The sequence below is a fragment of the Salvelinus alpinus genome, chromosome 12 (genome assembly GCF_045679555.1).
Source record: "Salvelinus alpinus chromosome 12, SLU_Salpinus.1, whole genome shotgun sequence".
NCBI classification, from domain to species: Eukaryota; Metazoa; Chordata; class Actinopteri; order Salmoniformes; family Salmonidae; genus Salvelinus; species Salvelinus alpinus.
Genome location: NC_092097.1, coordinates 26,370,290 through 26,393,270, shown reverse-complemented (window position 1 = coordinate 26,393,270; position 22,981 = coordinate 26,370,290). Strand labels below are relative to the sequence as shown.

Below are 22,981 nucleotides of genomic sequence, written 5' to 3'. Positions count from 1 at the left end.
TGGGGTAAGAAGAACAAGGAGGGGAGTGTGTGTGTGAGTGAGTCTATGTTTGGGTTGCATCTGATCTTGTGGTCAAGTTAATGACTATCTGGGTGATGAACTCCTCCCCACTGTGAGATCAACCAATCCCCATGGCCCCAGCCTGTCTCAATGACCCCTGAGTCTTTTAATGTTGGTAAGAGGGTGTGTCTGTCTGTGTGTTTGTGTGTGTGTGTGTGTGTGTGTGTGTGGCTATAGAGACAGTGTTTTGTGTGTGGGGGTCTTAGAGATTTTATTTTTTATAATGTTTCCCAGACAGTGTGTAGACCATCTAATTGGTATTAACAGAGTGTATTGGATTCAAATTAACTATGTTGAATTTAATAACACAATTCCAAAGGGAAACCTTAGTCCTGACATTCAGACGCACACATGTTCTCATGTGCCCAAAAGTCCCAATTCAAGTTTAAAGATGCAATCTGCAAACTCTACCAAGACTAAAGCGTTAGACACATAGTACTGGACCTGGTCTCCAATGCTAGATTAGATTAGATATTTCTTTATTGTCTGATTTTCACAGATATTTGCTTTACATGCATGAAAATGCACTGTGATATGGTGAGAGACATGGTATAGGCCAGACATAACATCAAACATTCATGACTAAAATACTCTGTACATCTCTCTCTCTCTCTCTCTCTCTCTCTCTCTCTCTCTCTCTCTCTCTCTCTCTCTCTCTCTCTCTCTCTCTCTCTCTCTCTCTCTCTCTCTCTCTCTCTCTCTCTCTCTCTCTCTCTCTCTCTCTCTCTCTCTCTCTCTCTCTCTCTCTCTCTCTCTCTCTCTCTCTCTCTCTCTCTCAATTGTGCAGGTGTCAATGGGGATGGGAAGACCTTTGGTGGGCCAGCCCATCATTTCTAGAGTGGTTGTCTGGATGTGACATGTCATTTTCACACGCTTGTCAGTTTAATGCTGGTTTATGTGTGTTTGTCAGTTTACGGTGCTGATTTCGAAAAGGGTTCAAACATTTACAGGGTTGACACATACAGCATCTAACATCTGGTAGACCAGACAACAACTAACAACACGACAAAACAACACACAACAGAATGCAAAGACAACTTTCAGAAATGTGTACTTTTTAATTGCTCCTAGTCATATCATTATAGACTTTCCATAATATTGAACATAAAAAGTCTACTCTCTCTCTCTCTCTCCCTCTCTCTCCCCATCTCTCTTTATTTACCCCCCTCCCCCCCATCCTGCCGCCTCTCCTTTCCTCCTCCCATTGGTTGTACCTAGAACACTGAAAGAGCCAATCACAGCTCAGCCCTCGGCCCACTCTGTGCCCAGCCTGTCAGTGGCTTTTTGTGTGCATAAACTTTTTCATTTTTTTCTTATTATTTTTCTTATCCATCGTTCAGCCCTCGGAGTGCGGAGCATGCAGAGAGATTGTTGATGAGAGAAAGAGAGAGAGAGAGTAAGGAGAAACCATGCAGTATCTGAGGCAACCCAGTGAGCCCAGTGACCGAGCCTGACAACCTGATCCCCCCGGACAACCAGGGAACAGCAGTCTGGTCAACCCCAAGACCCGGACACACACACATCTCCAACTGGAGAAAGAGAGAGAAAAAGAGGAAAAGAGAGAAAGAGAGTGTAGACCACCAGATGTGTGAGAGAGAGCAGAGAGAAGGAGATGCTCAGAGGGACCGGACAGTGACCAGGAAGGAGACCATAGGAAGAGAGAGAAAGGAGTGCGACCACTGACAGAACACCTGGGGTTGTATTGAAATCTGGATTGTTTGTAAAGTGGTGTTTGACTTTTGGTTCTGTGCTTCTGTTACTCTGAGAGACAACAGGAGTTCTGAGAGAGAGTTCTGTGTTACGTCCTGCCTACAGTACTGCCTCTTTGTGGAAGCACTGCGCTACACGACTGCTACAGGTGTTCTGAAGAGGTCAAAATACTCACCAAAGAGAAGGAGCACAGAAATAGAACAGATACATAGAAAGGAAACATACATTTAGTAAGAAAGAAAAAAATACTTCAGAAAAGCCCAGAAGAACACAGAGGGTAAGAAAGAGAATAACAGGTCTAGAGACAGACAGAAACAGATAGACAAAAAGACAGGATGGCGAACTCGGGTTTCCAGTTGCTAGGTTACTTCCTGGCATTGGGTGGTTGGATAGGCATTATCTCCACCACTGTGCTGCCGCAGTGGAAGCAGTCTTCGTACGCGGGTGACGCCATCATCACGGCTGTGGGGCTCTACGAAGGCCTGTGGATGAGCTGTGCCTCACAGAGTACGGGACAGGTGCAGTGCAAGGTGTTTGACTCCATGCTGTCACTGGACGGTGAGTAGGACATCGCAAAGTTCACTCATCCACTTGCAACCTGTCATAATCTTGCTTTCTATCCTTAACTTGACTTCTATCTTTCCTCTGACTTTCTCTCCAACTCTCTGTCTCAACATTGCATCACTGAACAAATCCTCTCTTTCTCTCTCTCTCACTCTTTTTCTCCCTGTTTCTTTTTTGACTGTTGGCATTCTCTCATTCTCTCGAACTGCCACAGTTTGAATGGGTTGAATGAGAATGTTATTCAGAGCAGTCTTAGATGCCTGTGTGTTATAACACAGTTATAATCTGTCAGTAGAGTTGATCACTATGAGATGCTTTAAAGCTGCTGCCTCTCTTTAAACAATCTGTTTACCCAATTCGCAACATGGGCCATTAACTGTGTTGATTTATAGAGAGTATTTTTCTAGTAACAGCATGATCCTATTATCAATTTAACTTATTGTATGATTCAGCAACTAAATGCATAAACACAAGACAAAACAATCTAACTAATCCATCTGTCTGGGACACATTAAAGTCAGGCATAAAGTAATCAGATAAAAAATGCTGCTATTGACATGTTTAATTAAGAGACAGACGGAGGGAGAGAGGGGGAGAATGAAAGGGAGAGAGAGAGAAAGAGAGAGAGAGAGAGAGAGAAAGGGAGAGAGAGAGAGAGAGAGTGAGAGAGAGAGAGAGAGAGAGAGAAAAAGAAAGAGAGAGTGAGAGAGACAGAGAGAGAGAGAGAGAGAAAGGGAGAGAGAGAGAGAGTGAGAGACAGAGAGAGAGAGAGAGAGAAAGAGAGAGAGAGAGAGAGAGAGAGAGAGAGAGAGAGAGAGAGAGAGAGAGAGAGAGAGAGAGAGAGAGAGAGAGAGAGAGAGAGAGAGAGAGAGAGAGAGAGAGAGAGAGAGAAAGAAAGAAAGGGAGAGAGAGAGAAAAAAAATAAAGAGAGAGAGAGTGAGAGAGACAGAGAGAGAGAGAGAGAGAGAGAGGAATGTGGGGTTCAGGCATAAATTATCCCTGAATATGAGGCTCCTGTCATCTCCAAGCTGTTTAGAGTAGACCTACCGACTCATAACTGATGAGAGGTAATTTACATGAATTCACCTGTCTATTGTTTCTACTGATTACCACATTAGAATTACTAATGGAAGGTTACAGGGGGAGGACTTGGTCAGATAATTTGTCTGTAATTCAGGCAAACAATGGTTGTCACCCTTTGGAGTTTTCTGTTTTTCTTTGTGGTTGATTAAGAAACACGGATGCCCAAGTTAATCCCCGTGACGCACACTGCCCCAAAACAACAAACCGAGCATTTTGGTCATGTTTGGCCACTGTGCAATTAATTATGTCAAAACATTTTCTGTGGCTTTCGCCGTGAGGGTGAGCTGGATTTTACATCTCCTTTGGCTCATCGGCGTAATAAAAACAGAGTATTGTCCCTGTGATGAATAGTGGTTGTTTGGAGAAGAAAAGCCCAGTGTTGAGCCATACACCAGAGATATTCTCAGAATGCGCTCTGTCTTCCCCACACACACGCATTGTTCCTCTCTGGCCCTAACACACCCTGTGTGTGTGTGTGTGTGTGTGTGTGTGTGTGTGTGTGTGTGTGTGTGTGTGTGTGTGTGTGTGTGTGTGTGTGTGTGTGTGTGTGTGTGTGTGTGTGTGTGTGTGTGTGTGTGTGTGTGTGTGTGTGTGTGTGTGTGCGCGTGTGCGTGTGTGTTTGTGTGAGTGGACAATGAGCGAGTGTGAGCAAACTGCATCACATACTTTGTTACCTACTCTTGATAAGTTTAACCCGTGTTTCTGCTACTTGTTGCTGTCTTGTCAAGCAAGACATGTTGTTGAGGGTAAGTCAGGTAACCAGGCTAAGAGATTATGCTACTGAAATTGATAATTTGGAACGTACTCACTCTATTCCACTGTCGAGTGAACTCAAGGTCTTTCATTCCAAAATCTCTCTCTCTGTTATGGTAAGGTCAAGCTCAGTACTGGTCTTGGATGCAAGGTGTTAGGTGTGTCTCTGTGTGCTCGAGCATGGGTACTGGAGTTTAACGTCTGGTGTGTGTGTGTGTGCTCGAGCATGGGTACTGGAGTTTAACGTCTGGTGTGTGTGTGTGTGTTTGTTAGGCAGTTCCTGCAGGTGTCTTTTATTAATATAGTGTGCTAAATTAACCCTTCTCCTTCACTACACAGCATGAGGAACATGTGATGAGGAATAAATGTTCAGCAGACTGTATTGTTGGAGTGTTGGAGTGTACCAAAGCACTGCAGCGGAAGCTGATGGACTTTTTCAGCTTCAGCTTCCATAATTAACATATTGAAGGTGTTCTGGGAGACTTATGACAAGGTCTGGACACTAGACTGACAAAAAGAAGGATACTACTCCCTGTGCATACTGTACAGGTCCCGGGGAATCTTGTTTCATTCTAGTCTGAACAGTGGTGCTGAAGGAACAGTTCTTCTTCTACTTGTTGCAGTTTCAGTCTCAGAGGCAGATTCTGCCTGGTATTGGTCACAACCCACCCAAGCTCTCAGTTCTCTGGGCTCTACAGTAATGAAACCTCTGTACTGCACTATACAGTGTACAATACCACACCAGCACTAGTGCTATACAGGACATAACAGAGTCAAAAGACAATATACAGTGGGGCAAAAAAGTATTTTGTCAGCCACCAATTGTGCAAGTTCTCCCACTTAAAAAGATGAGAGAGTAATTTTCATCATACACTTCAACTATGACAGACAAAATTAGAAAAAAAATCACACTCAAAACTCCACTATGGCCAAGACCAGAGAAGTGTCAAAGGACACCAGAAACAAAATTGTAGACCTGCACCAGGCTGGGAAGACTGAATCTGCAATAGGTAAGCAGCTTGGTTTGAAGAAATCAACTGTGGGAGCAATTATTAGGAAATGGAAGACATACAAGACCACTGATAATCTCCCTCGATCTGGGGCTCCACGCAAGATCTCCCCCCTGGGGTCAAAATGATCACAAGAACGGTGAGCAAAAATCCCAGAACCACACGGGGGGACCTAGTGAATTGCCTGAACTGGGACCAAAGTAACAAAGCCTACCATCAGTAACACACTACGCCGCCAGGGACTCAAATCCTGCAGTGCCAGACGTGTCCCCCTGCTTAAGCCAGTACATGTCCAGGCCCGTCTGAAGTTTGCTAGAGAGCATTTGGATGATTCAGAAGAAGATTGGGAGAATGTCATATGGTCAGATGAAACCAAAATATAACTTTTTGGTAAAAACTCAACTCGTCGTGTTTGGAGGACAAAGAATGCTGAGTTGCATCCAAAGAACACCATACCTACTGTGAAGCATGGGGGTGGAAACATCATGCTTTGGGGCTGTTTTTCTGCAAAGGGACCAGGACGACTGATCCGTGTAAAGGAAAGAATGAATGGGGCCATGTATCGTGAGATTTTGAGTAAAAACCTCCTTCCATCAGCAAGGGCATTGAAGATGAAACGTGGCTGGGTCTTTCAGAATGACAATGATCCCAAACACACCGCCCGGGCAACGAAGGAGTGGCTTCGTAAGAAGCATTTCAAGGTCCTGGAGTGGCCTAGACAAATTTTTTTTCTCATTTTGTCTGTCATAGTTGAAGTGTACCTATGATGAAAATTACAGGCCTCTCTCATCTTTTTAAGTGGGAGAACTTGCACAATTGGTGGCTGACTAAATACTTTTTTGCCCCACTGTAGGTCGATTTTGGCCAACTTTAGAGGTATGCCATATTGCTGCTTCTGAGCATTCTATTCAACCAGTCATGATGAGATCGCTGAGCTGTTATGGGTCAAGATTTTACAGGAGATGCTAATGGCTGCCATGGAATCATGTGATGTCATTTCAGTGACATCATGCTTTTTGGATGACAGAGTAATTGCCAAATTCTCTCTTGCTCTGGGACATATGAAGCAAATACATCCAGGTCCACCGTACAGGTAGTTTACTGTGCTACTGTAACATTAGTGTTTTCTTGCCAGGTTTGAGGAACGGGGGATCCCATTGAGGTGAAGATCAAAGATAGTCTTCTCTTTTGACAGCTTAGTGTTAAATACTGCAGTGAGTTCAAGCCGTAGAGCACTCTCTCCTACAGACTTATGAATACACAGACTTTAGCATGGTTGGATATTTAGGATCTCAGGGTAGGATATTGGCATTAAAGATATTTAAAATATTTTCTAGTAAGACATGTGAACTGTTGAGGCATGTTTCGTGGCAACATGGAGGATAGTTTGCTGAACTCTCTATAGCTCTGGATATTACAGTGGAATATCTGACCCCCGGCCCACACATGCTGATGAAATGGTGGATGGTCTTACATCACACCATGCCCCATCGCCAGTTTCCCTGCTGCCCGTTGTGAGGACATCAGAGGACATCAGTAGAGTTAGTAGCAGCTATGTACTGGCACTCTCTCTCTCTCTCTCTCTCTCTCTCTCTCTCTCTCTATCTCTCTCTCTCTCTCTCTCTCTCTCTCTCTCTCTCTCTCTCTCTCTCTCTCTCTCTCTCTCTTCTCTCCCTCTATCGTGATCGAGTGTGTTGTTTCTTGTCAACTGGACAGGAGTGCTGATATGACCGTTTGGCGCTATAGATGTAAAATACGCATCTGAAGCTGAAGGCTCACATGACAATCATCATCCACATATCAGTGCCCCTGAACTTAGCTTACACTATTCCACAAAGCCTGTGTCACACTGACATTTACATGAATAGAATGAAGGTAGAGTTGTTGAAACAGTTTTCTGTTTTAGTGGTGGCAAAACCAATGTTACGTATGAAGTCACAAGTGATTTCACAAAGGACAATGTCCATCGTCCACATCCACACACACATCCAGCTTGTGCTTGGCACTGCCAGCCTTGGCATGGGGTAGAGTATAGTGGGAGGAATACACACACACACACACACACACACACACACACACACACACACACACACACACACACACACACACACACACACACACACACACACACACACACACACACACACACACACACACACACACACACACACACACACACACACACACACACACACACACACACACACACACACACACACACACACACACACACACACACACACACACACACACACACACACACACACACACACACGACTCCTCTGTTAGTCCATTGATCAGAGTGGTGCCCTGTAGGGCCAGCCCAAACTCCCCACACACTTTTAAAAAGGAAAGAATGGATGAAAGAGAAAATAAAAGCTTTTTCTCTCATAAACCATTACAATTCTCCTTCAAACGGATCCTGCCACACATCAATCTACCTTCAAAGCTCGTCTGCCCATCACTAACCTTTCAGATCAGGTTCTGAAGTGTAATTTATTGCCAACTATGAATGTGCAAGTGTGTTTTTCCATCATAAAAGTAGATTATTACTGTACTTAAGTCTGCTGGACAGACTCATTGTTCTCCAGTTGTATTTGATGTACATTTTCTCATACTGTCAGTGTCAGTATTACATTATCCTATGTAGTTCTACTATTCCATTATATTCTATTCTATTCTATAATGTATAGTAATTTAGTCTGCTGTAAAGATGTAGATATGTGTTAATTTGGCTTATGCATGTGGGTTTTGTTGTGTGAGAGAGTTGATCTTATGTTGAGCTGTGAACCTGGATAAAGGCTAGAATAGATTTTAGATCTTGGTGTGAGTATTAATGCTGTGTGAGTCTTGTACCAGTGTTTTCTTCATATTGTGTTAGCCTTGTAGTCTCTTTCAAGGCTGCTGTGTAAGTGTGTGTGTGTTGCAGGCCACAGTGTCTGATTGCGGTGGCGACAGCCCTGTGAAAACAATCCCGCTTTGTGACAAAGCCACACTAATCCCACTGTGTGAACCATGTAAAACAGGCCCTCCTACAGTGTGTGTGTGTATGTGACAGAAAATGAGTGTGTATGCTTGTGTGTATGTAATTTCTTCCTACAGAATGTGTCCATAAGTTAATGTGTGTGTGTATGTGTGTGTGTGTGTGTGTGTGTGTGTGTGTGTGTGTGTGTGTGTGTGTGTGTGTGTGTGTGTGTGTGTGTGTGTGTGTGTGTGTGTGTGTGTGTGTGTGTGTGTGTGTGTGTGTGTGTGTGTGTGTGTGTGTGTGTGTGTGTGTGTGTGCGTGTGTGTGTGTGTGTAAAGATGAAAAATGTCCCGCCCACTGAGTTATGTGGGCACTGATGTCTGTGTGGGTTATCCATGGAATTCTGAGCAGTGAAACCACTGTGAAGTTATTTGGAAGGATTAAGAGGGACAGTTAAGTCAAACTCTGGACTAAGACTGCCGTTATTATCCCATTTTGGAACATGGAAGTGGGAAACATAATGAGTTCATAAAGAGAGAGATAGTGAAAGAGAAAGAAAGATAGAGAGAAAGAGAGAGAAAGAGAGAGAGAGAGGGAGAGAGCAATAGGGAGATAGAGAGAGAGAAATAAAGAGGTGGATAGAAAGAGAGAGGGAGAAGAAAGAGCCAAAGAAAGGAGAATGTCTGTCTTTGTTGTCTCCAGTTTTGTGTAAAGAAGTTTAATTATGATTTCATTTTGATTTACAATGTGGTGGTTGTAGTATAGTTTTGGTTGGATTCTTTTCCAGTGATGCTTTGCACAGCAATCCCACTGAATACCTTCTATCCTAATGTGGCTTAACTTTCTTCCACTCCCGTTCTGCCCCAACTGAACATCTGATACTGAGAAATCTAGAGCTTCAATACCCATGTATAGATATTCTATATGAATATACCCTGTGTGTAAATATTCTATATGAATATACCCTGTGTGTAAATATTCTATATGAATATACCCTGTGTGTAAATATTCTATATGAATATACCCTGTGTGTAAATATTCTATATGAGTATACCCTGTGTGTAAATATTCTATATGAATATACCCTGTGTGTAGATATTCTATATGAATATACCCTGTGTGTAGATATTCTATTTGAATATACCCTGTGTGTAGATATTCTATTTGAATATACCCTGTGTGTAGATATTCTATTTGAATATACCCTGTGTGTAAATATTCTATATGAATGTAGCCTGTTTGTAGAAATTCTCTGTGAATTTACCATGTGTAGATATTTTAAATATATATATTTTTTTAACTAGGCAAGTCAGTTAAGAAAAAAGTATTATATTCAATGACGGCCTAAGGAATAGTGGGTTAACTGCCTTGTTCAGGGGCAGAACGACAGATTTTTACCTTGTCAGCTCGGGGATTCAATCTTGCAACTTTTCGGTTACTAGTCCAACGCTCTAACCACTCGGCTACCTGCCGCCCTGTGTGTAAATATTCTGTTTGAATATACCATGTGTGTAAATATTCTCTATAAATATACCATGTGTGCAAATATTCTATTTGAATGTAGCCTGTGTGTAGGTATTCTATATGAATATACCCTGTGTGTAGATATTCTCTATGAATATATCCTGTGTATAGATATTCTATATTAACATACCCTGTGTGTAGATAGTCTATATGAATATATCCTGTGTGTAGATATTCTATATGAATATATCCTGTGTATAGATATTCTATATTAACATACCCTGTGTGTAGATATTCTATATGAATATACCCTGTGTGTAGATACTCTATATTAATTTACCCTGTGTGTAGATATTCTATTTGAATATACCCTGTGTGTAGATATTCTATGAATATACCCTGTGTGTAGATATTCTGTGTGTACCATGTCTTCTCTCTGATCTCCATCTGAAGCCGAGTAAAACTGCCCTAACAGACCCTCTTTCTTCCCTCCTTTCTATAATTCCCTTCACCCTCTTTCTCCTCTTCATCCCCATCTGCCCTCCCTTTTATATTCTCCCTCACTGCTCCCTCCCTTTTCACCCCCCATGTTTCCCCCCTCTCCTCCTTTTTCCCTCTTACCCCTCCAACCTCTTTCTCCCATCTCTCTGCCTTCAACTACCTTTTTTCCTGTCCTCATCTCCCCGCTCTCTCTCCACAGTGCACATCCAGACGTGTCGTGCTCTTATGGTGGTGTCCGTGCTACTGGGCTTCATAGGAATGATAGTGAGTGTGGTGGGGATGAAGTGCACTAAAGTGGGCGACAACAACCCCATCTCCAAGGGACGCATAGCTGTGTCTGGAGGAGCCCTCTTCCTGCTCGCAGGTGAGATTTCTGCAAGGTGACTGTCATGTGATTAAAGAAACAAACACAATTATGGGGCAAGTAAAAATTTCCAAGGATCACAGCTGGAGAAATGCAGATGTTAGTTGGGTCTTGGGGTCAGAAAGTCTCCAAAACTACGAGCAGACGACACCTACATAACTACAAGTTGTTTCGGAGGGTTGCCATAAAAAAGCCTTTGCTGTCATCAAGCAACGAACTCAAGCGCCTACAGTTTGCCAAACGTTACTGGAACTTTCAATGGGACCAGGTTCTATGGTCAGATGAAACCAAAATAGAGCTTTTTGGTAACAAACACCAGAGGTGGGTTTGGTGTAGACAGAAAGATAGCCATACAGAAAAGTACCTCATCCCCACTGTGAAGTATGGTGGTGGATCTTTGATGTTGTGGGGCTGTTTTTCTTCCTAAGGCCCTGGACAACTTGTTAGGATACATGGTGTCATGGACTCCATCAAGTACCAGCAGATATTAAATCAAAATCTCTGCTAGGAAGCTTAAATGAGGCCGTGGTTGGATCTTCCAGCAGGACAATGATCCAAAGCACACCTTAAAATCAATACAAAAATGGTTCACTGACGACAGAATCAAGGTTTTGCCATGGCCATCCCAGTCCCCTGACCTAAACCCCATAGAAACCATGTGGGAAGAGCTGAAGAGGAGAGCCTACAAGCGTGGACCTTGGAATCTGAAGGATCTGGAGAGATTCTGTATGGAGGAATGTTCTCAGATCCCTTGCAATGTGTTCTCCAACCTTGTTAGGCATTACAGGAGAAGACTCAGAGCTGTTATCTTGGCAAAGGGAGGTTGCACAAAGTATTGAATGAAGCAGTGCCCATAATTGTGGCACACATATATTTGAGAAAAATATTTGTTTTATGATAAGAATGTATTATTTCCTTCAATTATTTGTCTTCAATTAAAGGTTCGATTTTTGTGAATATTTTGAATGAAAGACCAAGAGGATGAACAATACAGAACTTTTTTTCACAGCCCGTTATGCTCATATTTACCCAGGGGGCCAATATTAGTGGAGGGCACTGTAAACTCCTTTACAGCTTAAAAGGCTATTAGAAAATGTATACAGCTAAAGTACCATCCTTCAAATTTAAGGTTCAGGCACTACAGTGATTTATAATCTCAATTACAGGTAACTGCCCAAACAAAGGAAACACCTGAGTAAATGAGGGATAACAAGTATATTGAAAGCAGTTGCTTCCACAGAGGTATGGATCCTGAGTTAATTAAGCAATTAACATCTCATCATGCTTGGGGCCATGTATAAAAATGCCCAGTTGCCAATATTTTGGCTGCCATGGCCAGAAGAAGAGAACAAATTGACTTTGAAAAAGGGGTTTCAATGGATCATAGAGGGTGTGTGTGTGTCTCAGTCACCAGATCTCAACCCAATTGAACATTTATGGGAGATTCTGGAGTGACGCCTGACACAACGTTTTCCACCACCATCATCAAAACACCAAATTATGGAATTTCTCATGGAGAATGGTGTCGCATCCCTACAACTAAGTTCAGGACACATGTAGAATCTATGCCAAGGCGCATTGCAGCTGTTCTGGCTCGTGGTGGTCCAACGCCCTATTAAGACACTTGGTGTTTCATTTAGTTTTGGCAGTTACCAGTAGGTTGTTATCTCTCTATATTCAATGGTGTTTACTCTTTTACTGTTGGAGTATATTCATTTCTTGCATTCCTTTGACAAAATTCTCTCACCAGGGGCTTTCTGGGTAATTAGGGTCCCAGCTGTAAACAGGAAAGCTGATTTTGGACAGATAAGCTCCCCTGACCTCAGAGATAACTATGAGCTTGAGAGAGATAGAAAAACAACCTCAGAGTCATTACACATAGTGTTTCACTGCTATGTGTGTGTGTGTGTGTGTGTGTGTGTGTGCTTCCATGTGTGTATCCTTGTTCAGTGTCATAATTTGATGTTGTCGCATCCATCCTCTCTCTCTCTCTCTCTCTCTCTCTCTCTCTCTCTCTCTCTCTCTCTCTCTCTCTCTCTCTCTCTCTCTCTCTCTCTCTCTCTCTCTCTCTCTCTCTCTCTCTCTCTCTCTCTCTCTCTCTCTCTCTCTCTCTCTCTCTCTCTCTCTCTCTCTCTCTCTCTCTCTCTCTCTCTCCCTCTCCCTGTCTCTGCAGGTCTGTGCACGATGGTGTCTGTGTCCTGGTATGCCACTCAGGTGTCCTATCAGTTCTTCAACCCAAACACGCCAATCAATGCCAGGTAACCCTATCACACTGGTCACACACTGTATCTACCACTCAGTTAATCTCTGATACAGATATCATGTCTATAACACTGTAAAGACCGATATTGAAGACACATTTGACAATTTCCGCCTCAGGTATGAGTTTGGGTCTGCCCTGTTCGTGGGATGGGCGGCAGCTAGCTTGACTGTTTTGGGCGGATCCTTCCTGTGTTGCTCCTGCTCCAATGAGGAGAGGCGAGGGCAGCAGTACTACCGCCAATCACAACCATCCACAGCCAGGGAGTATGTGTAAACCCCGCACACCTCCCAGCAGCCACACAAACAGAGAGCAGAGGCCACTCTTTGCTCCTCACCCTTTTTCCTTTTACTCATACGTAAAGCTTACAAACACTTGCACACACACGCACACAGTCTCCACCAAGTATCGTTTGGATTTTAGAAACCCTTAAGAATTCGGATGACATTTATTCTATAGAACATATTGTTGAGCGGAAAACTTTTATATTTTATTGCAATACATGTCATTGACAGGATGGTGATCTTGCTCAATTAACCTTTTAAACATTTGATGTGAATAAAATCTGTCATGTGGCTTAAAAGACATTATACCATAGCGTTGTTGAATCCTCTTTTCTGATTGGCTTGAATGGGATTCTAGAGCATGCATTATTTCCCTATAATGCACGGTATATTTGCACTGTAGAATTCAATGGCTATAGCTCATTTTTACATGTTTATTTGACCTGCTTTTGAAAGCAAAAGTCGAATTGAAAACAGTATTGGTATTGTTGAATTACATTTTGATAATAGCAAGCTAGGACTGATGGTTTGGTTAGCTAAACTAGTAAGTCTGTTTGTTTGGTTAACACAGCAACTACAGTCACTATCTAGTAAACTTGCCAGCTACTTCTGTAGATGTTGAACACATTTCTAGTGGTAAATGTGTTAAATTATAGCCATGGTATAAAAGGCATAATCAACTCGGGGCTCTATGTGTTCTCTGGAAAATAATTTTACATTTACATTTACATTTAAGTCATTTAGCAGACGCTCTTATCCAGAGCGACTTACAAATTGGTGCATTCACCTTATGACATCCAGTGGAACAGCCACTTTACAATAGTGCATCTAAATCTTTTAAGGGGGGGGGGGGGTGAGAAGGATTACTTTATCCTATCCTAGGTATTCCTTAAAGAGGTGGGGTTTCAGGTGTCTCCGGAAGGTGGTGATTGACTCCGCTGTCCTGGCGTCGTGAGGGAGTTTGTTCCACCATTGGGGGGCCAGAGCAGCGAACAGTTTTGACTGGGCTGAGCGGGAACTGTACTTCCTCAGTGGTAGGGAGGCGAGCAGGCCAGAGGTGGATGAACGCAGTGCCCTTGTTTGGGTGTAGGGCCTGATCAGAGCCTGGAGGTACTGAGGTGCCGTTCCCCTCACAGCTCCGTAGGCAAGCACCATGGTCTTGTAGCGGATGCGAGCTTCAACTGGAAGCCAGTGGAGAGAGCGGAGGAGCGGGGTGACGTGAGAGAACTTGGGAAGGTTGAACACCAGACGGGCTGCGGCGTTCTGGATGAGTTGTAGGGGTTTAATGGCACAGGCAGGGAGCCCAGCCAGCAGCGAGTTGCAGTAATCCAGACGGGAGATGACAAGTGCCTGGATTAGGACCTGCGCCGCTTCCTGTGTGAGGCAGGGTCGTACTCTGCGGATGTTGTAGAGCATGAACCTACAGGAACGGGCCACCGCCTTGATGTTAGTTGAGAACGACAGGGTGTTGTCCAGGATCACGCCAAGGTTCTTAGCGCTCTGGGAGGAGGACACAATGGAGTTGTCAACCGTGATGGCGAGATCATGGAACGGGCAGTCCTTCCCCGGGAGGAAGAGCAGCTCCGTCTTGCCGAGGTTCAGCTTGAGGTGGTGATCCGTCATCCACACTGATATGTCTGCCAGACATGCAGAGATGCGATTCGCCACCTGGTCATCAGAAGGGGGAAAGGAGAAGATTAATTGTGTGTCGTCTGCATAGCAATGATAGGAGAGACCATGTGAGGTTATGACAGAGCCAAGTGACTTGGTGTATAGCGAGAATAGGAGAGGGCCTAGAACAGAGCCCTGGGGGACACCAGTGGTGAGAGCACGTGGTGAGGAGACAGATTCTCGCCACGCCACCTGGTAGGAGCGACCTGTCAGGTAGGACGCAATCCAAGCGTGGGCCGCGCCGGAGATGCCCAACTCGGAGAGGGTGGAGAGGAGGATCTGATGGTTCACAGTATCGAAGGCAGCCGATAGGTCTAGAAGGATGAGAGCAGAGGAGAGAGAGTTAGCTTTAGCAGTGCGGAGCGCCTCCGTGATACAGAGAAGAGCAGTCTCAGTTGAATGACTAGTCTTGAAACCTGACTGATTTGGATCAAGAAGGTCATTCTGAGAGAGATAGCGGGAGAGCTGGCCAAGGACGGCACGTTCAAGAGTTTTGGAGAGAAAAGAAAGAAGGGATACTGGTCTGTAGTTGTTGACATCGGAGGGATCGAGTGTACGTTTTTTCAGAAGGGGTGCAACTCTCGCTCTCTTGAAGACGGAAGGGACGTAGCCAGCGGTCAGGGATGAGTTGATGAGCGAGGTGAGGTAAGGGAGAAGGTCTCCGGAAATGGTCTGGAGAAGAGAGGAGGGGATAGGGTCAAGCGGGCAGGTTGTTGGGCGGCCGGCCGTCACAAGACGCGAGATTTCATCTGGAGAGAGAGGGGAGAAAGAGGTCAGAGCACAGGGTAGGGCAGTGTGAGCAGAACCAGCGGTGTCGTTTGACTTAGCAAACGAGGATCGGATGTCGTCGACCTTCTTTTCAAAATGGTTGACGAAGTCATCTGCAGAGAGGGAGGAGGGGGGGGGAGGAGGATTCAGGAGGGAGGAGAAGGTGGCAAAGAGCTTCCTAGGGTTAGAGGCAGATGCTTGGAATTTAGAGTGGTAGAAAGTGGCTTTAGCAGCAGAGACAGAAGAGGAAAATGTAGAGAGGAGGGAGTGAAAGGATGCCAGGTCCGCAGGGAGGCGAGTTTTCCTCCATTTCCGCTCGGCTGCCCGGAGCCCTGTTCTGTGAGCTCGCAATGAGTCGTCGAGCCACGGAGCGGGAGGGGAGGACCGAGCCGGCCTGGAGGATAGGGGACATAGAGAGTCAAAGGATGCAGAAAGGGAGGAGAGGAGGGTTGAGGAGGCAGAATCAGGAGATAGGTTGGAGAAGGTTTGAGCAGAGGGAAGAGATGATAGGATGGAAGAGGAGAGAGTAGCGGGGGAGAGAGAGCGAAGGTTGGGACGGCGCGATACCATCCGAGTAGGGGCAGTGTGGGAAGTGTTGGATGAGAGCGAGAGGGAAAAGGATACAAGGTAGTGGTCGGAGACTTAGAGGGGAGTTGCAATGAGGTTAGTGGAAGAACAGCATCTAGTAAAGATGAGGTCGAGCGTATTGCCTGCCTTGTGAGTAGGGGGGGAAGGTGAGAGGGTGAGGTCAAAAGAGGAGAGGAGTGGAAAGAAGGAGGCAGAGAGGAATGACTCAAAGGTAGACGTGGGGAGGTTAAAGTCGCCCAGAACTGTGAGAGGTGAGCCGTCCTCAGGAAAGGAGCTTATCAAGGCATCAAGCTCATTGATGAACTCTCCGAGGGAACCTGGAGGGCGATAAATGATAAGGATGTTAAGTTTGAAAGGGCTGGTAACTGTGACAGCATGGAATTCAAAGGAGGCGATAGACAGATGGGTAAGGGGAGACAGAGAGAATGACCACTTGGGAGAGATGAGGATCCCGGTGCCACCACCCCGCTGACCAGAAGCTCTCGGGGTGTGCGAGAACACGTGGGCGGACGAAGAGAGAGCAGTAGGAGTAGCAGTGTTATCTGTGGTGATCCATGTTTCCGTCAGTGCCAAGAAGTCGAGGGACTGGAGGGAGGCATAGGCTGAGATGAACTCTGCCTTGTTGGCCGCAGATCGGCAGTTCCAGAGGCTACCGGAGACCTGGAACTCCACGTGGGTCGTGCGTGCTGGGACCACCAGATTAGGGTGGCCGCGGCCACGCGGTGTGGAGCGTTTGTATGGTCTGTGCAGAGAGGAGAGAACAGGGATAGACAGACACATAGTTGACAGGCTACAGAAGAGGCTACGCTAATGCAAAGGAGATTGGAATGACAAGTGGACTACACGTCTCGAATGTTCAGAAAGTTAAGCTTACGTAGCAAGAATCTTATTGACTAAAATGATTAAAATGATACAGTACTGCTGAAGTAGGCTAGCTGGCAGTGGCTGCGTTGTTGACTTTGTAGGCTAGCTGGCAGTGTTTGCGTTGTTGACACTACACTAATCAAGTCGTTCCGTTGAGTGTAATAGTTTCTACAGTGCTGCTATTCGGGGGCTAGCTGGCTAGCTAGCAGTGTTGATTACGTTACGTTGCGTTAAAAGAACGACAATAGCTGGCTAGCTAACCTAGAAAATCGCTCTAGACTACACAATTATCTTTGATACAAAGACGGCTATGTAGCTAGCTATGTAGCTAGCTACGATCAAACAAATCAAACCGTTGTACTGTAATGAAATGAAATGAAAATGTGATACTACCTGTGGAGCGAAGCGGAATGCGACCGGGTTGTTGAGTGCGGAAGTTCTATTCGGTAGACGTTGGCTAGCTGTTGGCTAGCTAGCAGTGTCTCCTACGTTAAGGACGACAAATAGCTGGCTAGCTAACCTCGGTAAATTAAGATAATCACTCTAAAACTACACACTCTAAACTACACAATTATCTTGGATACGAAGACAGCAAAGACAACTATGTAGCTAGCTAACACTACACTAATCAAGTCGTTCAGTTGAGTGTAATAGTTTCTACAGTGCTGCTATTCGGTAGACGGTGGACGTTTGCTAGCTGGCTAGCTGGCTAGCTGCTGGGCAGATAGCAGTGTAGACTACGTTAGGACGACGAAATACGATAATTACGCAATTATCTTTGATACAAAGACGGCTATGTAGCTAGCTAAGAAGAAATTGCTAAGATTAGACAAATCAAACCGTTGTACTATAATGAAATGTAATGAAAAGTTATACTACCTGCGGTAGTGCGAATGCGACCGCTCGCTCCAACCCGGAAGAATTCACCTCCGTGAAAGGTCAGTTCCACTCCGCTTGCGCGTCATTCATTATTTTCCATAGAACGCATATTCCCTCGTTGATTATCCCTTACTTAAACATTATTTAACGTATACTGGACGTTTGTCTTTATAACAGACAGCCTCCTGAATTTGACCGTAAGATACAGTTGATAATTCAGTTTTTGCAATTTAATAAACGTGAATAAAAAAACTGTTTGTAAAACAGTCTTCCTCTATGCAAACTAAAACCAAACCAAGAAAGTAATGCCAAAGTAAGTTACTGTGTAGAGGAGGCATAGGTAATGCCTAAAGGTAAATTGTGGGACAAATATGATCAAAGAAAAAATACAAAAAAAATACAGTTTTGTTTTTTTATGGCTTTGGTTAGCATGTCCTATGCTTCCTGGTTGGAGCTGTGTGTATGTGTGTGTTGCGTTGTGGCCTTTAACACTTAAACATTCCAGTCGAATGTAGTTGATGACATTATATAAAGAGCTAACCTTCTGATTTGAATTGAAATCAGTTTCCACAAAATTATTCCTCTGAACATCTTATGAGGTCATCAGTTCGAATCAGATGTAAAGAAAAGGTAGAATATGTTGTGAGCTAACAGAAATGTTATTTTAACGAGAGAGAGATGGCCATTATTGTATGCCTTAACATCATGCTTAATTCGTTAACACATCCAAGTCTACACAATACCGATCATCCACATGTTATATATCTCAGAGAATGAATGGGGTAAGGACCACTGACTGATCTCTTATAAAACCCCACTGTTATAAAAAAAACATAGATTCAGTTAAACTCATGGGTTTATTATTCTGGTGTTCTATAGACAAACAAATCTTAAAGGAAACCTTCATTTTCAATGGACATTCAAGGTCCATTTTATACAATTCTATTCTATGCTACTAAATACCATCATGTCCATCTAGCCACCTGAATTGAAAGTATACAGAAATGATCTGCTACTGTAAAAGCCAGTTATGATAAGATAAGATAATTAGCTATGGTCAATGTGATATCAAGCTACTTTTTGGGCAGTTCCGTTAGTTTTGTTGTATTTATTCTGGATTCAAAAATAAAATTCTGATGCTAATAATTAATGCAAGGCAACTGCAATATACTGTACTTTCAGTCATTCTCTAAGCCTCTACTCAGGCCATCTAGACCCCCTGAACGCCAACTCAACCTACACATTTCTCTGCTTCAATCCACAACCCAATACTCCTGACTCTTTATCATGGCTCTTCAACATACATTAACTTGGGTGAAAAGGCTGGTTCATCGGACTTCCGATAACAGAACCATTTAACTTTTCTAAGAACCGTTCAATGCCCCCTGTTTTCTGGTTGTTTGGCCCCTCTTCTTGGTAAAGCCTTTGTGTATGGAGTGTTCCATTGTACTCAGAATGTGGGTACACAGGTCTTGAAGGACCTCCTCCACTTCTGCTAAAACCATTATGAGCCCATCTTCAGCAGATGTCCGCTAAGAGTTATTACCAAAGGACAAACGGACAAAGGACAAAGCAATAAAATGTTGAACAACCACCAACAACATTTTCCAGAAAAGTTATTATTTTTAAGACCTCCCCTCCCAAAGTACTATTACTGTGTGCCTCAAGTGACTAGGTATATCAACAATAATGTAAGATATACTAGCTGTCAAATAAGATTCTGGTTCCAACACGACCAAACTGGTTCCAAACAAAACAAAACAAAACCAACCATCATAAACCCAACAGATTCGGACACCATATCAGATCTATTCCATGCCATAGAACACATGACGTAACAAATTATCTGTGTGCTGTGACTGACGAGCTTCCGCTAACTTCTCCATCATTAATCCTCCAATGCTTAATTTAGCAACAACATGCTTTCACTTTCAAAAACACTGCATGAGCACCTAGAATCAACCATCTTCACTCATTAACCACAGAGCTAATGAAAGCCTGGCTAGCACCTCTTTTTATTCTTCCTTATCTAGCATGTAGCATCAAGCACTCATTCACTCACTAACACCAGAGAGCTAGCTGCCTGTAACGATGAATCAGTGAGTTTTTGATGTGTCTCTCTCTCCCCTCTCGTCTCCTCTCCTCTAATGCTGTTCTTCTCTGCCTGTCTTCTTCTCTTCCCTAATTCAGGGCAGAGTTGTTGAGTGAGACTAGTTTCCCTGACTGACCACCCCCTGCCTTTTTTCGAGGACTGTCCGAGTTACGCTCACTGTTTCCCCTTTCCCTGTTCATTCCTAGATTCAAAATGTGGACCCTTGTCTCTCCGCTATAGCATATGTCACACCCCTCTCCCTCCCTCCCACCAACCCCACACTCCCTTCCTTAATGTCTGCACCTTATCTGTCTCTGATATTAACTTATCGGTCAACAAAATTTCCACCACACCTTTAAGAGCTTGCCACTCCCCTTTCCCCCACCCCCTTGAGGTTGTTTGTAAATACGGACTCTGAAAGGAGAAGTATGGTTGGGTGGTTAGACCCTCCCCTTTCAGACTAGATGGGCGGCATTACTGTATTTCATCCTGTGAACCCTTTACTAGAAACTCCATTATGTCCATTTATCGTTTATTTACTGAACTTTAACTGTATGAGTAAGATTTGTCGTGTCATGTTTTGTTGATTTCTGCTTCACTGATATCCTATGATTTCTGGGTTTGTAGAAATGTGCCTTTTGGTTTGGTTCTCTGAGAATACAAGTGTACATTTACTGAAACATGTTTTTTTCTTTTAAATTGCAGACCAAATGTTAAAAGTTCCCCACCAGAGAAAAAGGAGGAATACTTATAGTTTGGGCGACTCCTTTGGCCCCACGATGTGTTAGATTGTTGGCAAAAGGCAAGACACTGTCTAACAGAAACAGACAAGACACTGTCTCAATGAAAACAAAAGCAGACAAGACACTCTATAGGAAACACACTCTCAGAATGTAACAAAATAAACTCAGAATACACTTTTGAAGTAATACATCTCCAGACCAACCCAAATGGGTAACTAGTATTTTATCATTCTTAAAGATGCCCATGTGTTAAATGTTTAAATGTATTTTAGAATCTGTTTTGTACACAAGCAATATTGAAGGGTTTTTCTATAGTAGAGTGTTGTTACAGCAATATGCACAGGTATTGTCCGTGCTCACCTATGACAAATAACTGTTATTTGGATAATTGAGAGAGTGAAACTGAATCTGTACTACTACACAGAAGTGCCCAGGTGCATATACCACCACCTCCAGCCTTTCTGCTACATATATGCTCTACTGCAGTGCCTTATAATATGTGTCTGTGTGTATGTTTTTGACTGTTATATACGGCTTCCGCAGTGTCACATCCTATATGGATGATGCACCCGTATTGTACCCGTATTGTAAAACATATCCGTGCCCGTCTTTTTCTCTTGCATTAAATGAACCATTCAGACAAACTGTTGCATGCAGTTCTATCTCGGAACATAGATGTTTACTGTACTGTAGCTAGTATACCACTTAAAAAACAGCAGAAAGACAGATTTGTAAATCACCCTAACTGATGAAAGCAAAGGCACACCTTGTCAAAGCTGTGAGCCTGTTCGGAAGTAGTACTTGTACTGTATCCCGGTTTGAGGATATTATACCTGCATTCTATTTAGTTAAGTGCCAATATGATTTAGTGTGGATGGAAGAGATGTTTTGTTATTGACTATGGAGGATGTTCTGTACTCCAGGTGCTGAAAGCACTGTCTCCTGTACAGGCCCTGTATTGGCCAGTTTGCGGAATGTAATCAGGTCAAACATGTTTTTCTGTTGTATACATTTATTTACCATATATTTTCTTGATCTAATATTCACTATTATTATTTTACTGTATGTATCATCTCATTTATAGTATACTCCTGTCTGTTTCTTTTAGAATAAAGTAAACGGATAAAAACATTGTGTTCATGCTTTCTTAAAGATACATATTTACCATCACACACACACACACACACACACACACACACACACACACACACACACACACACACACACACACACACACACACACACACACACACACACACACACACACACACACACACACACACACACACACACACACACACACACACACACACACACACACACACACACACAGAGAGAGTAATATGAGTCAGGTGTGTGGGCAGAACAAGGCCTCTTCCTGGGGTTCAGATATGATTTCACACCTCCTTACCCCTCCTTTTCAACCTCCCTCTCTTTCACCTCTCCCCCCTTTCTCTCTTCCACCCCAAATACCTCTCCTGCTCCCCGTCGTTCAGTAATTGCAGATGGTGGAATTCCAGTTCTGCTTCAATAGGTCTTCTGTATTCTCAGAGTCATTATCAGTTAACATGCACAACCACCACCACCATATACACTACATTACCAAAAGGATGTGGACACCTGCGCGTCCAACATCTCATTCCAAAATCATGGGCATTACAGTTTTTTCCAACTGCTTACACACAAAACCTTTTCATGTCACACGATTTTTGAAACCTCTCACTCAAAGTGCAAAACTACATACCAAATATCCAAAACCATAAGCTATTTCTCAGCCTTTGACTCAGTTGTCAATTGCATAAAACACTTTTTTCAAAACACTACACACAATTCTCTACCTAAAACACAGAAATCTAACAGGAAGTGACTTGCTTTCCTTTTCCAAACACAACCAATCAAAATGCTACACTTATTCACCAGGTCACACACACACTCCTCACATGTGCAAACACTAATAGCTTAACTGATCACTAACCAATCACTGCTTTACTGTAGTATAGGCCTAAAAATAGGTCAAAGGTCAGATTACCTGTTTTGAACAATGATGCCAACAATGGACAGACAGCAAGAGGAGTAGGAGGGAGAGGAAGAGGAATAAGAGGACGAGGACGAGGGCAAAGAAGAGAAGGAAGGAGGGCCATCTCTGATGAGATTAGGGCAACACTTGTTGATCATGTGATCAACCACGGTTTGACCATGAGAGAGGCTGGACTGAGAGTCCAGCCCAACTTGAGTCGATTTACAGTGGCGTCCATAATTCGAACCTTCAGAAATGAGAACAGGTATGCAACTCTCTAATGACTATTTTAGCATTACAGTAATGTACTGTAAAATACGTATGACTGCATAGTATTGCAT

General features: G+C 43.6%; 1 protein-coding gene across 2 annotated transcripts; it reads left to right on the top strand.

Annotated features, from left to right (window-relative positions):
- The first annotated feature begins 1,346 nt into the window (after positions 1 to 1,346).
- On the top strand, positions 1,347 to 21,752 carry LOC139535762 (claudin-19-like). Of its 2 annotated transcripts, none has more exons than XM_071335534.1 (5): positions 1,347 to 2,328; positions 10,310 to 10,474; positions 12,648 to 12,732; positions 12,854 to 13,000; positions 20,586 to 21,752. In XM_071335534.1, the coding sequence occupies exons 1-5, from the start codon at positions 2,106 to 2,108 to the stop codon at positions 20,632 to 20,634; spliced, it is 669 nt and encodes a 222-aa protein (XP_071191635.1). In that variant the 5' UTR covers positions 1,347 to 2,105; the 3' UTR covers positions 20,635 to 21,752. The 2 variants fall into 2 exon arrangements, with proteins under 2 accessions (XP_071191635.1, XP_071191636.1); XM_071335535.1 differs by having other exon boundaries at positions 19,979 to 21,752.
- The last annotated feature ends 1,229 nt before the right edge of the window (positions 21,753 to 22,981 follow it).